The sequence below is a fragment of the Branchiostoma floridae genome, chromosome 7 (genome assembly GCF_000003815.2).
Source record: "Branchiostoma floridae strain S238N-H82 chromosome 7, Bfl_VNyyK, whole genome shotgun sequence".
Classification (NCBI taxonomy): Eukaryota; Metazoa; Chordata; class Leptocardii; order Amphioxiformes; family Branchiostomatidae; genus Branchiostoma; species Branchiostoma floridae.
Genome location: NC_049985.1, coordinates 24,892,643 through 24,910,646, shown reverse-complemented (window position 1 = coordinate 24,910,646; position 18,004 = coordinate 24,892,643). Strand labels below are relative to the sequence as shown.

The 18,004-nt window shown below is 39.3% G+C and overlaps 1 protein-coding gene across 1 annotated transcript in view; it reads right to left on the bottom strand.

Annotated features, from left to right (window-relative positions):
• Positions 1-2,043: 2,043 nt before the first annotated feature.
• LOC118420226 (methylmalonic aciduria type A homolog, mitochondrial-like) overlaps positions 2,044-18,004 on the bottom strand; it is a gene marked incomplete at its 3' end in the record, with an annotated part of 44,530 nt that continues 28,569 nt past the window's right edge. Inside the window, 2 exon segments of the mRNA XM_035826945.1 lie at positions 2,044-2,198; positions 3,879-4,040. Coding sequence (XP_035682838.1) covers positions 2,044-2,198; positions 3,879-4,040 — 317 coding nt within the window.

Genomic DNA, 18,004 nt, shown 5'->3' with positions numbered 1-18,004 from the left:
GGCATGCCCCTACTCTTTCTCGAAAGGTGTGGTGACACCGCAGGATTTGAACCTGGGGCCTCTTGGGCCTGAGCCCAACACGCTACCGATTATGCCATGCAATGCCTTTAGTTAATAGCATTGAACGTCTTCTTTGGTACATAACCTCTGTCCCTTATTCTTCTGCAGTACATTTCCAGGACTTGTGTGTCATTTTCATCAGTGCACAGTTTCTATCATTATATCACCTTCAAGAAGTTATTCTTGTCAAGCTATTACATCACAATAGGACAAGTTCAATTTGCACTCATGACATCAGTTCACTTCACCGATAGAAAGTACGCTGATGAAAATGACAGACCAGCCATTGAAATGTCGTGCAACAGAAGAATAAAAGAGGTCCGTGTACCAAAGAAATCTATGTTCAATTATCTGACATGTGCCAACCTGATGAAATTATTTTACAATTGCCTTAAGTTAGAGTTAATAGCATTGATACAACAACAAAACACCCATAAACTTTTCTATCGCTACATTGCATAACGTCGCTGATTTTATTTTATCAACCATGAAAAAGTGAGCCACATAAACAGTGATATCGGAAGAAATTTGCTGAGATGTATTACTGTATGATATTATCGGCCAAGAGTTAGGGCTTGATTATTGATTCAGACTGACCTTCGACAGACCCGTACTGCAGGAAATGCGATAAGCCTTTCGTCACTGTAGAAAATCCTTTTATTGGTTATAACCTGGGCTTTCTTATAAGTACAGTTCATATTCATAATAACTCAACAGTATAGCACATCTGTAATTAAAAGAAGAGCTAAAATGCACTGCCTTGATTAGTCTCCCTTTCCACTAGACTGTGACCGTACAGCAGCCAAGTTGAACTTGTATTACCTTCCAAGTTGATTTTATTTATGATTGGAACATGATGCATGATGTAAACATATGACTTACATGTAAAGGATAACAAAACACACAAAATTTATTTATTTATTTGGATTCTCCACACTGGAGGGTATGGCGGAACAGGTGTCAAAATGCAGGAAACTTCATTCTTTACCAAATTTGTAGAGTGATCTGTCATATCTTTGGCTGCAGTGAGGTTGTATCACGGAAAGGTGGAAATGGGGTGTTACTCAAAGTGACAACTTCCATTTGCTCTTGTGACATATTTGTACATGTGAGCAAAATTATCTTTTTAAAAGCTAAAACAACTGGATAGCCCATAAAACACTCAAAAGTACTGTAACTTTGATTTTAGCCAATGCTCTCCTTGCTGTGTGGTTTAAGAACATTGCAAAACGTTAATAATTATTGAAAGATGCATATTATACAAATCTCTTCTGAATCTATAACCTGAATACCATCCTTTCTGGTTATTGGAAATTTTTTTTAATGCTAATACTACACCTTACTGATATTTTTTAACCACACATATGTAACGTCATTATCTGATACTGTGACAGCACATGGCAAAATTTTCATCTTTGGTGTCTTATTGATATAAACATACCTTTTATTGCCCAATAATCAACCTAAGGATATATTCATTACAATGTCATGTACATGTATTTGATACAAAGTTAACATTTTGCACAATGTCCATATAACAGTTTAAGTGATGACCTCATATTCAATGTGGTACATATTGAGCGCTGTTTACATGTAAAACTTGCACCTGATTTTGTTCTATCCAGAAAGTCTTTTCTACACCAAATGGCCCATACCATCAGAGTATCAAAAATTCTCAGGACTCAGCCATTCTTAACATCTCTGCTAGATAGCTAGATATCATTTGAAAATTGTAATAAACCACATTCAAGACAACACAATATAAAACCCTTCATGGAAGAGAGACACCTGCAATATAGGGCTGTCCCCAGTACCTTGGGATGGTCAAAGATTTCACCCTGTCTGTCCAAAAGGATCTGAACTTCGAATTCATGACGTGAAATTGACATTTCAAAAATGACATACTTATGGGGCTGAGAAACAATTATAGTAGGACAGAAAACATTGCATCTGGAGACAGCCATGATATAATATTATAGTTCATCTTGTTGTATCTGCTCTGGATTGCTTGTTTTGGGGGACTTCTGGAACTCACGGAGCAAGGCATCAGCGGCAGCACCTGGTGTGATCTCTCCCCGCATGACTCGGTCCTCCATCCTGTCAATCAATCTCTGTACACTCGGATGTTGACGGAACAGCTGAAGAAGAAATCGTATCAATCTTAATTTTGTCATTGGTTCTTTTAAAGTTAAAGTTTAAAAATATGCATAAGGGCCATCATCAAAAAAAGAGAGAAGGTAAGAAGGGAGGAAAACTTAAACATGACATATATAATATGTATAATCATGTATAATCATTTATTCCCTGAAACTCTGTGAAGCTTTTTAAGCCCCAGTCACATACAATGCATAGTTTATCTACTATGAATTACAAAGCTGTTTTCATTAATATGTTTTTTTCTCTGTTTCTAAAGTACAGCGCAATTGTTTAGATATTCCAAATTCCCCACATTGACAGACAAACAGAAAGCCACTTTTCCCTTGAAATCGCAGAACCCACAAATTTTAGAAAAGGTAGGGCTTTTCGTCTCCCTCTGCTTCCAAAAAAGAAGTCAAACCCAACCAAATAGCCAACACTAGTATTAGAGTAGAATATTGTTCATGATTGTCCATTGTCACTATGTTTATACCATGTACTTGCAATTAGCTCTCGGGCACTAACTTGCAAATAAACTTCTTCTATTGTTTAAGTATATAAAACCATAGGGTTAGATGAGCATAATATATACACCTGGGTCAATCGCAGATACATGTAAATCACAAACTTCCCCTCAAACTCAGTTTTTACGTTGATATACATGTACAAGTCATGCAAGACATACTCTTAATCTGGCCTTGTCTTTCTAAGTCCATGGACAAAGAAATAGCAGAATGATCCATTTTCAGCACCAAGGGCAATAACCATCCTCACATACCTGTAGACACCCTATGTTCCAACAACCTCACAAACGTATTGCTTGGACACTCCCTTACCAAAATGCTGGAACATTGACATGGCTCGAAATACTTTTTTCTGCATACCTGCACTGGTGCAGGTAACATTGAAAATTACTTGCACCAGACGAGTTTTACCTGCACCACTCTGTATTTATGAAGTATGGATCATACTAAAATTGTTCAGGATCCATTGCGATTTTTCTTCTATACTTTGTAGGTGGTAGTAGTCAATGCAAGTAACTGTAATAACAATCCACATACACCTACATCAGAGGACATTTGCGTATAAAACCCAGTACATGGACCAGTACAGGTTAGGTGCAGGTAGACACCAGAAATACCTGCACAACTCCAATATAACCTGCACTAACCAGCATATGCAGGTGGTATTTTGAGCCCTGATTGAGTTGTTGGAACATTGGGCTGTGCCTGAATGTATTATTATTATTATTATTGGGTGGGCCGACTACTCACTCTTTGCAGCCAGGGGCCGAATTGCGAGGAGCTTACAATAGGCGGGGCTAAATCGTAAGGGAGCGAACTGCGATTCGGCGCCACTCAGGTGACCTCAATACGACAGTAATTGCCCCAGGTGCGGCCAAGGTACGGTAGGTTTTGAACCACTCACACCGCACCATCGCACATGTGGCGGGTTCTTTAACGTGTCTTGGGTATGGCTCTCCCCAGACACGGGACCTCCATTTAACGTCCTATCCGAGGGACGGTCCTAGCTGAAGCTAGGTACTCATTTTCACCTGAGTAACGTGAGGAAAGTCGTGTTAAGTGCCTTTCCCAAGGGCACAAGATCAGTGACACACAGCCTGATTCGAACCCACAACCTCTCGGTCATGGGCCGAACACAATACCCCAGTATCTGCTGACCTTGATCATGCTGTCTTGTATATGGTTCCACATCCACACCCGGTGTTGTCGACGCCGTTTCATGTCCAGTTCCCCCGAGTTCCAGGTCTTGTTCCGAAACCCTGTCATTCTGTCCCATGCTTTGGGGATGCCCTCCTTGGTTAACGAGGACACCCGAATTACCTGGGAACAAGACATAGAAAATGTAAGGTCAAGTTCACAACCTTAGACTGATAGCACATCAACTTTTGATGAAGACAAGCACACTTGGTTACTCCTACTCTGTTAAGGTGCACTTTCACTGCACTTGCGTCAAGCTTGTATCACTGCGGGGTTTGAAAGATACTCAACGAATTTCAGAGATAAAGAACAAATCTTCTTACTTTTTGTGTATTTTGTTGTCTTCCATGTCATACTTAATACGTATTATGCAATGTCTAAAGTATAAATATTCGAAGAAAATAACAAAACAGTGACGCAGTGAACAAACTCTGCAGTGAAGCAAGCTTGACGCAAATGTGGTCAGAGTGCACCTTTAGGAAGTGTCTCTCCATTGTATTAGGCTCTTTTCCGAGTTGACCAACTTCCCACTCCCACTCCATTCTAGCAGCAGCTGTAAAAAGGAAACCTTTCAGAGTTCAGAAATAAAACAGGTCTGTGGTCCATCGATTCATCAGACAGACACATCTATTTCTGTATAGCCCGTATACGCACCCTTTGGCATAACACACCAGATTCGCAGACACACTGAATGTCCTGTTATACCTATATAATGTAACGTTATAAATATAGATCAAACAGGTACATGTATACATAGTTAGCTGCAAGCATATTGTTTAAAGCAAAGTGGCAAAGAGTTCCACTTTACATTATAGTTCTGCGTAGAAGCGAATATAGCCCCAATGAGGTCATATTGACACCACAAATCCCTATATATATTACATCTGCAACCATTAATCATCAGACAGGATATTGCTGTGCTTTCACAACCCTGACACTTGATCTAGACACCTTTAATGATTCTAAAAACAGTTCCAAGCACAAGTGATTTGTCTCAATTTGGCACTTATGTGCATTGCCAAGTACTGTAAATGTATTTAAGTTCACGGGGATTTAATTTCGCGTGAAAAAGGACTTTTCGCGGTGGTTTTAAATTCGCGGTAGCACCATGCACTGTAGTCTCTTACTGCCATGGAAAAATGTTTGCGGTGGTTTGAAGTTTGAAGTGAAGCGGGCACCATGAAAACCGCGAACATTAAACCACCGCGAAAGTTTCTGCACTTACAGTATCTGGCAAATCAGATTTCTGCAGGGGGTCTACTTTTCAAACAGAGAAGTAATAATTTGAAATAAAAGTAAAGATTCCCAGTTCAGCTCACTGAAGGGCAATCATTTTACTGGTTGTGATGGCAAAGACATATGGTACAGTAAAAGCCAGTTAATTGCACACTAGATAATTGCACACTTCTGTTAATTGCACAAAATCCCCAAATCCCACGGTGGTGCGGTCCAGCTTAATAACTTCGCTTTGTTGCACCATTCGGATAATTGCACAAAATACACTGGCAAATGGGGTGTGCAATTAAGCGGCTTCCACTGTATATTCAGTATTTACAGGTTCATTGTACCAGGAAATTACCCCAGATCTTTTCCCGAGGGTACAACAAAATGTGGACCACGGCTTAACGTCCTGTCATAAAGACTGGAACTTCTTCTAGTGGTGTGGATGTTAGGTGAGTAACAACAGTCGACATCTTCTGAAATCAAGTTCCAGAAGATGGTCACTTAACCACTAGAATACACAGGCTATTACACGATTCTTAAAGGCAACCTAAGCAATATTACAGCATCAAAGTGGAAATATTCTGAATAAGGCAATCTGTATGATATTGACATCTACTGCACTGTATTCTCACATTTACATCATCATTTCATACTTTGAGCGGTTAAAAATGGCCCAGAGACAAGTTGCACGAGGATATTCCTTATCATTGTACCCCCCAAAAATAAGGACTTGATCTGGAATCCTTGTGCAACTTGTTCCTGTGCCATTTTTAACGGCTCAATTCATGAAATAATGATGTAAATGTGCTAAAATAGTGCATTAGATGTCAATATTATACAGACTGCCTTATTCAGAATATTTCCACTTTTAACAAATTGAATGTAATATTGCCTACTATAGGTTTCCTTTAAGATTTGCATCCAAGCTTCTACCAGACAGAGAGAGTTTGCCTGTTCCTTTGGGAGAAAGGAAACCACAGAGATGACTCAATTGTAGTTGATTCCTTGTCATCTGAGACCACTTTGCTGATACCACTCCACCTTAATCGGCGTTGCCCTCTGACCTCCTGGTTAACTGTCCCGAACTAACTGGTACCAATACCTTACAACCACCTCTCATCTTTTATCTATAAATAGCAACCTGACCTACATACTGTAAATGCATTTAAATTCACAGAGATTTAATTTCACTGTAGCAGGAAAGTGAACTTTTCGCGGTGGCTTTAATTTCGTGGTAGCACTATGCACGGTTACTGTCATGGAAAAATGTTTGTGGTGGTTTTAAATTCGCGGTGAAGCAGCTGCCGCAAAAGCTGCAAACATTACACCACCGCGAAAGTTTCTGCATTTACAGTAGTTTTTGGTGCCACAGAAGACACAATATTTGGTTCTAACTCAGCCTGTATAATATAGGTTATATAAAGTAACAGAGTATGTTTTCTGTTATCCTCTATAGTCTCATCCATTCTACATGACTTGTTTCGTTTTGTACGAACACTAAATTTACTGTACAGTTCAGATATGGGTCATTGGTATGTGCTTAGTCCCCTAGCACTTTTAGTGTTATCTGTTATCGTTACATTCCGCTTAATTTTCCGTGTCGCGGAACACTTTGTACGGAGATTAATGCGGTATATGCGTCGTATTTGGGTTATCTGTATGTAGAATTCAATATAATTCATATCAAAGTTCTATGAGCTTCTCCCATCAACATGAAAATTTCACAGACAGATTGAATTACTTCTGGTTCACTGCACAGAAAAGCAATTTCCAGACAGAGGGTATCAGTTGCCTACTAAACAATCACTTTTACCAGGCTGGGAATAAAGGGTTTAATAGAGTATCATGCCAAGTTATAATACGATAGATAAAAGAGCCGGCACTTTTTGATTGCACTTAAGGCCCTACAAATTTAATTTGCAGGTTCTCAGATCATAATCATGGAAGTAATAGAAAACTGGAAGATTGGGGTTGTGTGGCGCAACGGCAGGATGTTTGGACCATATCCCAGAGGTCCTGGGTTTGTTTGAACCTTTATTTAGCAATAAGAAGCTCAAATTGGACAGCAGGCCAGTTTTCATTGAGGTTACGAGGAAGATAAGGGTCATATAAAGTATAACTGAAATACAGCTTACATTGAGTATTAATAAATCTATCAACATCTATCATTACATACACATGGTACAAAACATATAAAACATAGTACATGTATGTCACCAATCTTGAATGTGCAATTGGGAAAGACACTTAACACGACTTTCTTCACTCAGGGGGGAAGTCTCAAGAGGTACCTAGCTTTGGTTAGATACGTCCTTCTGACAGAACATATAATGGAGTTCTTTTGCTTGAGGAGGGGCACACCTTGAGTTCAATTATTCCTGGTGTGAGTGGTTCAAAACCTACACTTGTACGTTAAAAATCATCTTTATTCTACACAAGATGATATGTAAATAGTACACCCTTAAACCTAGGACAGCCCTTTGTCTGTTAACCAGGAGCGCGCAAGGTATTAAAAAGAAATAAAATACAATTGTATTCGGAAAGATTAAAATTCATTAAAACATTAATTTTACATTTCATAAAATTTAGACCCTGATGAATCACAGCTAGTTTCTGTAGATGAACAGTCCTGAAGTATAGTTTCAGGGAGGTTATATGGTCTTATGCAAATTTTCCTCCCAGCCCTCTGTTTCAATGCTGGTGTCCAAGGACCGAAATTTCAGAGAACCAAGAGTTCTGAGGCAATGCAATAGTACGGCCTTAGAGTTTCATAAAGTGTGAAGATTTTAATAGAGATTTTCTGCTGTAGCTTAAAGCTGGTGTATCACAATGAAAGAATGAAAGATGATGAAAATTGTTTATCATTAATTATATTGTTATGGTTTGCACACATCTCCATGCTACAATATACCTACCATCGATATCCTCAGTTCTGGTGGCTGTACATGTTTACACTCTATCAAAGAATGGCAATGACACACAATAACGTAAATTTAGAATGCTCAAGGAGATTTTGATTTTGTGGCTTTGCAGTGACTCTCCACTGCAAATTCATTGACATCACTGACAATGTATTCCTAGATGTATTAGTACTGTATTACAGAAAAATTTAGACGTTAAAACACCACAGAAACTCTATTCCCATTCCATTCCAAAATTAAGTTCATGCAAAGGTAACTAAATTTACAGTACAGTGTATCTATGTCTTTGTAAACTACTATCTCCATAGCAAATTTCATGTTGCCTTTTTATGGTATTCTGTTAATACGCCAAGGCTATAGAAGTTTTATATTGCAGGGGACAGATGCCATGATAGCAGTAATCAATACGTATAAAAGTCCTGATGGAGCCATATAATTTTCCCTATAGAAAAACTGCAGTTCATAATGATAGAAAGCAATCAACTTTTGCAACAAAGTAAAGCAGCCAAAACTGATTACTACCATTAGGACTGTCCTAAAAATAGGCCAAGTCTTTTCAAATTGTCATATGTTTCAGGGTCTCTACTTAATTTCAGCACTTTTGCGATCTCAATCACAATGTTGTGCATACAGTAATTGTTCTCCAGAGATGCACACATAGCTTGATCGATGCTAGGATTACTGTTACACATTTAATCAATAAGTGAATAATTTACTTGCAAAAGGTAATGCTTCACCAGAGACACAAGTGACTTTCAAACATTACATTGCAACAATATGTAGTAAACCATGTTGCATATACTGCAAATGCTTGAAAGTTTGTGGGGATTTGGTTTTGCGGTAGGGGGAAGATGGCATGTTCACTGACAGTGATTTTGAGTATGCAATAATGCTTAAGTTACATACTGAACATGAATGGACAACCAAGTGCCTTTATGGACTGGTGTCAGTTACAACCTACTAGCACTAATACTACTTGGCTAGAGTGCTACTTTATGCGTGATCAACTGTCACTGATCTAACATGCAGACATAAAACCACAATGAACATTTCTGTATCTACATTTACTGTAAATCAAGACATGAAATAACTCTCTTTTGTCATTTTTCTCCGAGCTACCAAACCCTGTATTCAATTTAGAATTTTTAGCCAGTGTTGTGGCTACTAAAGGTTGAAAAATAAGTAACCTCTGTGAAGTATTCCAGTCAAAACTACACAGGAATGAGCACTTTTTTGTCAACTTCCACTGTTGAATCTGACATGTTGAACTTGTGAAAATTTATTTTCATGTCGTGAGGTGCGCATTTTAAAATTTTCAGCCTGGGATGGACAAATGGAGACAATCAATTGAATGCGTGTTGTCCCTATTCACGTTGTAGTTTCAAAGAATTCAAATAAGGCCACACCAATTTAATTTCTTGGTTCACGGATTTTTTCATAAAAAATATGGAGCGAGAGGGCGAAATAAAGATAAAAATAAAAATTGTAAAATGGTTGGGGTAAAGGTAACGGCTAATCCAAAACATAAAGAAAAAAAGTTTTCAGCTTGATAAAAGTACAAAAACACTATTTTTGTACAGTAACAGCACCTGTACCCACACTTTAAGGAGCTTATGATATAAAGGCCAATTTGCTACACCAGAAAGTTGGTGAATGGTTTCATTAATGGTGAAAATTTGCTGAGTGGTAATTTTTATTTTTATTTTTTTTCCAAAAAATAGGAGCGAGCGAATCCGTGAACCAAGAAATTAAATTGGTGTGGCCTAAAGAAATAGAGAGACAGAATTGGAGTAACCCCTAGTTGCATTATCTTTTATATCTCCTATATCTGCACATAGGGAATAGTTTATGGTTGTGATTTGTGGTCCAATTTCATGATCATCCTTTGGCGAAAACCATTTAGCATCACAGTAAAGTTGGCCAGTGTGCTGGGGTGGTTTACGATGTCAGCGCGTAACTTTTACGAGGTCCCACTTAGGGGGCCATGTTACAAAGACTTGCAGGACTCCATTACCATAAAAACACTGCAGCTCAAGTTTTAGCACCAAGGCAAGAACCACTTAGCTTGGAATTCAGCCGTGTTGTGCTTCGGTCGTTCGCCTAAGGTACGCTTCCTGCCAACACGTCTGGCGTTCGTTACCATTTGAACGATCGGCATTTGCATATTCGCAGAGATTTTATGCGAGATTTCTGATTGGCTGAATTATGGATGGTTCAAGCCCTCTTTTGAAGAGGCGTTCCATTATCATCAAAATGGCCACCGCGTCACACGTTCATAATGCCTGAACTACCCAGCGAATTTCCCAGAATTTCTTCACCAAAACGAGCAAACAAAGACCTTAGAGGGTATTCTCAACGGAAAGGATGTTTGAATAGCGCTTTTGCCAACCGAGTATGGCAAGAGTTTGATTTATCAGATTGTTCCAATAGTCTTGAAGAAGATGCCATGATAATAGAAGACCTGTTTGAACGAGCGCTTAAACCAGCCAATCAGAAATCTCGATAAAATTTCTGCGAATATGCAAATGCCGATCATTCCAATGGTAACAAACATGTGTTAGCAGGAAGCGTACCTTAGGGGAGCGACCAAAGCACAACTCGGCTGGATTCCAGGCTATTGTCGGACTCCATTACCATAAAAATATAGCTACCCCAGTTTCAGCACTAAGGCAAGAGCCACCCTCACAAGGGTTAAGTGATGTATTGGCTGATGTGCCAAACATGTGATCACCTACTCTGTGTGATGCTGATAGGAGGGAACATTACAGTCACTGACACTGCAACATCGAGCTGCTATGGCCATCTATCAATGTCTGTACTGGAAATTGCTATAATGCAGAAGTCCAATCTGCTGTTAGACATAAAGACAGTGTTTGCCAACTCTTCCATTCTGGGTGAAGAGCCATTTGGATGGAAAGAGACTTTTATTAGGGGAGGCCAAGGGCCTCTTGCGACTAAGTTACTAGTACTGTAAATACAGAAATGGTTGTGGTGGTTTTATGTTCACACTTTTCGTGGTGGCTGCTTCACCGCAAACTCAGAACATTTTTCCATTACACTATGCGACCACAGTATATGGCACTACCGCAAACTCGAAATCACTGTGAACACTCCATTTTCCCGTTGCCATCGTAAACAACCAGCTTTACTTAGTTGCCTGTACCACGCAGCCATTATCCACTTTGTATACTTATAAGAAAGACTGAGTATCCCCAAAAAAATTGTGCATTACACAATGCAAGCTGATTTGTGTGTATCACATCATTCCTACGTTTTCACATACTAGTGATTCTTGTATTTTCACACAATTCTCACAGTTTTGCAAAGAAGTTCATGTTTTTTGTTGTTGTAAATCTTACGGATTTCATAAAATTTGCGCAAATGCTTTGGCACCCACGGCACATGTACATGTATATGCTTCTAAGCCTAACTTATAACATGCCCAGCAGCAGTGGCAACAGTACAGTTATCTCATTGATGGGACAACCCGACCGTTTAATACTGCCCTGCAGGGTTTACAACATCGTAAAAGACACTAGTCACGACTCATGGTGTAGACTACTCAACTGTTCATTCATCACTCAAAGAGACAACATTGCTAAAAGTCTTATAACTTATGGTTATAACTTATTGTTATGCTAATTCATGCACCGGATTGAGGGGGTACAAAATTACACGGCCTAATACAGCTCATGGGTCCCTCTTTTTGGATGGTGCCTCAAGTATGTTATAGAGGAAGGACTAGCGGCCTTGCCCGATATATATGTAGTACCTACACCTAGGTTGTGCCCAAGAAGCTTGCCAAGGAAACTTGCTGCCCTATGTATGTGCCATGGTCAAGTATCTAAAATAACAGGGCTCGAAATACTGGGTGCATGTGCAACCATGTGCATCTAAAATTGGAGCTGTGCACCCAATCTTTTTCTGTGGGTGCACAGGGTGCACCCAAATATTTTCTTAGGTTTATGTATGTAAAGATATCAAAGTATACTAGTATACATCATATTCTTGACATCTAAGTGTTAGAAAGATAATAAAATGTCTGTCGTGGTACTTGTTTAAGAATTTGATAGCTTGTAACTAAGTTTTATTATCAGGTCACTACTTAGATTTAAGTGGTGCACCCAAAGATATTTTGGTGCATCCAATTTTTTAAGCTGGGTGCACCAGTGCACCTAATCTCAAAAATGAATTTCGAGCCCTGAGTACCTACACCTAGGTTGTGCCCAAGAAGCAAGGAAACTTGCTGCCCTATATATGTGCCATGGTCAAGGATCTGAAATAATGAACAACTGATACAAGCCATCAAAATGATACTTAACAGCATGATCAGCAGCCTAAGGACATGTACTAGTACCATGCTGTAAAGGCAGAAGATCCTTTGGCTGAATCATCAAAGAGCTAGATACAAGTAATAAAACACAGTGTATTCCACGGGCTAGTACATGTACCTTGGGTGATACGGAATACACCCATCCTCCTAAATACACATAGCCACATAAGAAAACACAAGTTTCAATGTGCCAGAAGTTGAGGAAATTTGGTGTCCACCAATGTTTGAATCCGGCATTTGGCTCGCTCATAGCATTCAAGGTTTGTTCGAATCATTTTTGGAAGCCCAACATGTGACGCCAGTAGAGGCCTGTGTGATAACCAAAGTTACAAGTTGGTTCAGGATCGAAAGTTAATGCAACCCAGGTATGGCATGAATTGCTTTACCACAAAGCGCCTTGTTGATGAGATAAATGTGGTCCATTATCTCCAGACATGACCATGACCATGACCATGACCATGTAAGCCTTCCTTTATTACTTCCCACCATGCCCGTAAGGACGGAGATATCAGACAGGGACGGGACCAGATAAGGCTTGGCCATGTTAAGGATTAGTTCTCTTAGCTTATGCGCAGAAAGAACTTAAACCATGCATCGCAAGTGCAGGCTGTTCCAAATGCATCAATGACCTAATTGAAGATAGTGATGGAAATGAGTGCTCACATTAGTTACCTGGTCTCTTTTGCTAGATTGATTTAAGTGAACTTTTGAAGATTGTCTTGAACACTTTAACATCTGAAATGTATATTCAGAGGATTACTGATGCTGCATGCAATTTGGTACACCTCTGTAAATAACTTTGAATTCATGTATATTTCCCAGTATTATGCCACTGAAATTATGAGAGTTGATCCTTTTCTTTTAATTTCACTATTATCTTGATAGTTTTACAGCATAAGAAATTTTGAGTAGCAGTCAAAACAATTTGAAATGAGTAATGCTGAAGAACACTTATTGATTAAAATACTGTAAATGCAGAAATGTTCGCGGTGGATTAATGTTTGCGGTTTTCGCGGTGACCACTTTACCGCGAAATTAAAACCACCGCGAACATTTTTCTATTGTGGTATTAGACTGCAGTCTATGGTGTAACCGCGAACTTAAATCCACCGCGAAAAGTCCATTTTCCCACTACCGCGAAATTAAATCCCCGCGAAATTAAATCCATTTACAGTAATACCTAGATGGGAATTTTCATAAAGTGGAAAGGTCATAAACTTTCCTGACCACACCCTTGCACGTTTTTCATAGCCCTTTATTTATAGCCTTACGTGCGGTTTAAGCTCATGTCTCTGAGCACAAATGCTCAATTACGAGCTCCAACCTATGCCAAAACAGAAGGGAAAATTGGCTATTACAGAAAGATTTGCTGCTGCTGTGCTGCCAAGGTTAGCCCAGGTCTCTATCAACAGGTGGAGACGATTTTGTGCCCACGGCACATGTGGAGATTATCACTTCAGTTGTTTTATCTGGCACGGGACCGAGAGGTCTCAAGTTCGAACCCTGCCATGTCACCGATCTTGTGTCCTTAGGTAAGGCACTTTACACGGCTTTTCTCCCTTTTCTCAGGTGGAAATAAGTACCTAGCTTCGGCTAGGGCCGTCCCTCGGATAGGACGTTAAATGGAGGTCCCATGTTTTGAGAAAGCCACACCCCATGCATGTTAAAGAACCCACACACGTGCGATGGTGTGGTGTGCGATGGTGCAAATCCTTCCGTCTAGAATTGGTGATTCTCTACAAATCAACCGGACTCCAGAATAGTGACATATCAGTCACTAATGGAGATCTGTATCAAACCAAACCAAACTTCTGTTGAGGTGGCTTTCTATCAATGAGCTTGATATATGTTCATTTTCGAAAACTAAACTGCATGCAGGGAGCCTATTATCCAAGCATTTCAAGGTCTTACATGTAAGTTAGGCATAAGTTGTGAGAAAGATTATATCTGAATATTCCCTTCTTAATGGGGGCAATCTCCACGCCCCTCCCCCGATATTTATGAATTATTGCAATGACTTCCAGGCTATACCATGTATTTCAGCCAAAAAGTTCCTTGCTTTCCAGCTTGCCAACTTGAACTATTTTTCTGCTGTGTCACGCTGATGTTCCTTTATGCTGGCCAATCCAACAAATTTTCATTGCCAAGGCTTACATGACTGGCAACTTGAAGATAGTGATCCAGTGGACAATGGCCACATTGCTGACAGAAATGTCCTGGCTTTTGAGCTAATTGCAGACTCCACTTGCAAAACACTTTGCCAATTTCCCTCCTGTGTAACAAAGAATGGCCCTTCCATGTGTGTTACAAACATCCTGGCAAATCTGACCACTTTTAATTGCTAACAGGATTGGCAGGACAGTGATCCAGTGGACAGTGGCCATTGCTGGTATAATGTCCTGGCTTTTAAGTTGGCATGCTTCAATATTGCAAAACACTTTCCTGCTATGTAATGCAGAATGGTTCTTCCATGTGTGTTACAAACATCCTGGCAAATGCGACCACTTTTTATTGCCATGCCTCACAAGACTGACAGGTTAACCTAATTGAAGACCAGTTTCAATCAAAGTGTGCGCAAGCAATGATCTCTTTGGCTGCCCTGTAATTCTCCAGGGTCATTAAAGGTCACTCTTGCCCTGAGGCATTTTACCCTTTGTAAAGAGTCCCCAGATCCCCTGAAGAGCCATGAATTATTACTCAGGAAAAATGATAAAAAAATCAATAGGTATTTTTTATTATTACTCAAATCATCATTATTCTCATTATATTCAGTTCCATGTCATATTCCATTAGAAATATGCTCTAATATCTTTATTCATCAGGGAACATAATGTTTTGTTTGTGATGCATCTCTTTAAGCTACATTTTCACAAGACTACGATTGCTGAGAGACCGTACAGGGACCAAAATTGGACTTGTGTTACATTTCATCATATTTCGAACCTAAAGCACAATATAAAGGATGATTTAAAAGACAACGACATACAGGAAACATAGAAATATTTTTCTTTATCTATGAAATCCATTGATGGAATCTGTCAAATGTTTGGTCAATCAGTGATCACAGCTTGTACAAGTTGTAGTGACCATGGCTAAGAAGGCATTATCAATCTTGCAAACCAAATGAGTTGTATGATCCTGAAAAACTGATATTCAAGCAACGGCATAGCATATACAATTCTTATACTTTCAAAAAAATAATTATATCATAAACATATAAGAATGGAGAGGAGTCAAACCAATAAAATAACATTTGAGTAATGAAATTAAACTGAAAACATATGCGCAAAGTTTGCAAACATCTCTGCAACTTATTCTCCCGTATGAACGCTACCAGACGGGGTTCAATCGAAACAGGGATCAATATTTTGTATTCTCATGAGCAGGTACAAAAATATGAATTTATCATTTTGAATTCGTGCCAGGGAATCTTCTGTGTTCGGGGCATACCCGTGGGTCAAACAGATCACAGGTAAACCATCTCATTTTCCTGAAGTAATTGGATAATTGTGGAAGGAATTGGGAATCCCAAATCCTCTTTATCTGTGGGAAGACCTGCTATTTTGGGAAAGCTGCAGTGAAAGCATCCATAAAGAACACTGAGCTGTACTGAGCTCAACCTGGCAATGGGCCATACAGTACATATAGAATACAACACAGGGTATTCCGTATTGCCCAAGGTATGCCACGACCGAAGGTTGGAGGGAGATGAAACCCGCGGGAGGGCTGGCACTAAGGACAATATGGAATACTCTCAGACTGTTGTATTTAATTTATATCATGCCAACCTAAGAACACTGAAGTTTATCGCAAAAAAGGAGCAAAAGACAAATGAAAAATGGACAACGAATGCTGTGACATAGAATTATAGTACAAGGGTCCAATGACCTCCCAAAGGGCACTCAGGATTGGCATGAAGCCAGACTCCTATTTGCAACATCTGTATAGGGTACTTCCCAGTGCTCCTGCCTAAGTGGTGGTTAATTGTAATGATTAGATTAGATTACAGTTAAATTTGTACTCAATTTCCTGTGTGCAAAAGAGTCTGGAAGAAGAGCAGGGTTGGAAGACACTGTTGTCTTCTCTGCATGTAAAGGATGGTAATCTCCAAGTAGATGTTGAGAGGTAATTTTTGACTTTCTGTTTTCCTAATTACCATTTCTGTTCCAAACTGCCTCGCTACAAAAATGTAACGATTTTGACTCCCAAAATCTGCTTGGAGATTAGAACGATGGCATCATCCTCTGCTGATAGCCATCTTAGTTCATAGCTCATTGTACTTTTATGGAAAAACAGTATTGGAATTTCATTGGTCCATTGAGCCCAGTATACATATTGAAAACAACAGTTTGTGCTACAAACAAGAGAAGAATATAGGTCGATGAAGGTTAGACATCCAGATAGAACATTACATGATACAACATGCATCGAGCCACTGTGACTGACTCAGTCACTGATAAAAGATAGTGGATACTATCCAAACTTTCTGACTCTTAAGAAAACTTATCCATAACATGCTTCTTGTCCTTAAAATAGAGATAAATTATGATTAATTGAATATTGGGTTGGGAGACGATACATGGTTTGGTTTTTGAACAGAAGGATTGCTCATTCCGGCATTATTTCTCCTTTATGAAGAATATAACTAATGGTTCTGTCTTGCTTGGAGGGAAGCCAGGGACTGAAAAGTAGACAACTTTGGAAGCAGTCCAGCTGAGAAGTTCAGTAGAACTCGATCAGAAGTAACGCTAGTTCACCTTTATCCATAGGGTAACCTTTATTCGTTCTTTTTAAGAACAATGTATTTAGGGATATCAAGTCTACAGATGATGGTTTCAAACTGTAATATTTTGAAAACAGTACAATTTGGAACTACAGTCCATCGACTTGATATCCCTGGATACCCTGTTTAGCAACATAACAGATATAGGCTACCCCGCGGATAAAGGTGAACTAACATGACATAGTCAGGTACATGTAACTGATGACATTTTCAACATTTGGTTGACTACCAATCGACATCAATCAACCTTTATGACACAGAACTTACAAAGCACAATGGGCAGTCTTACAAATAAAACAGAATTTCCTTCTCACATAATAACATAGCATAATCATATCCGAGGACAGGTCTGAGTTTGTCACATTTTTGAAGAAATTATAGATTTCAAATGAAAGTTTCAATTGTGCCCATCTATGATTAGTGGATAGATCAAAATATTTTTTGCCCGTGTTGCCATGGAATTGATGGAATGTCAAGGTCAAGGGTCGACCAGATGATTTCACAAGGGGTGTATTTTTCAAGGGTGTATCCTCAGTTTGCCATTTTTATGACTGGTCAGGAATCATAAACAATATCTACTGATGAAATGCTTTTTAGGTATTGCATTTTATTCTCTGAGTTACAACTTTTCTGTTGCTCCTTGACTTGATATTTAGTTTACTGCACCACTTTGTTGATGAAACAAATGGTGATTGGGAGACAGATGCTGTCACTAGGCACCCTGACATAGACTCCCTTGCAGTCTTTGAACGGGGCTGGTTTTTATCGGGGGGGGTGGGGTGGTGGTGTTGGTTCGAGATCTTCAATGTTGGCTGGGTTCTCTTGT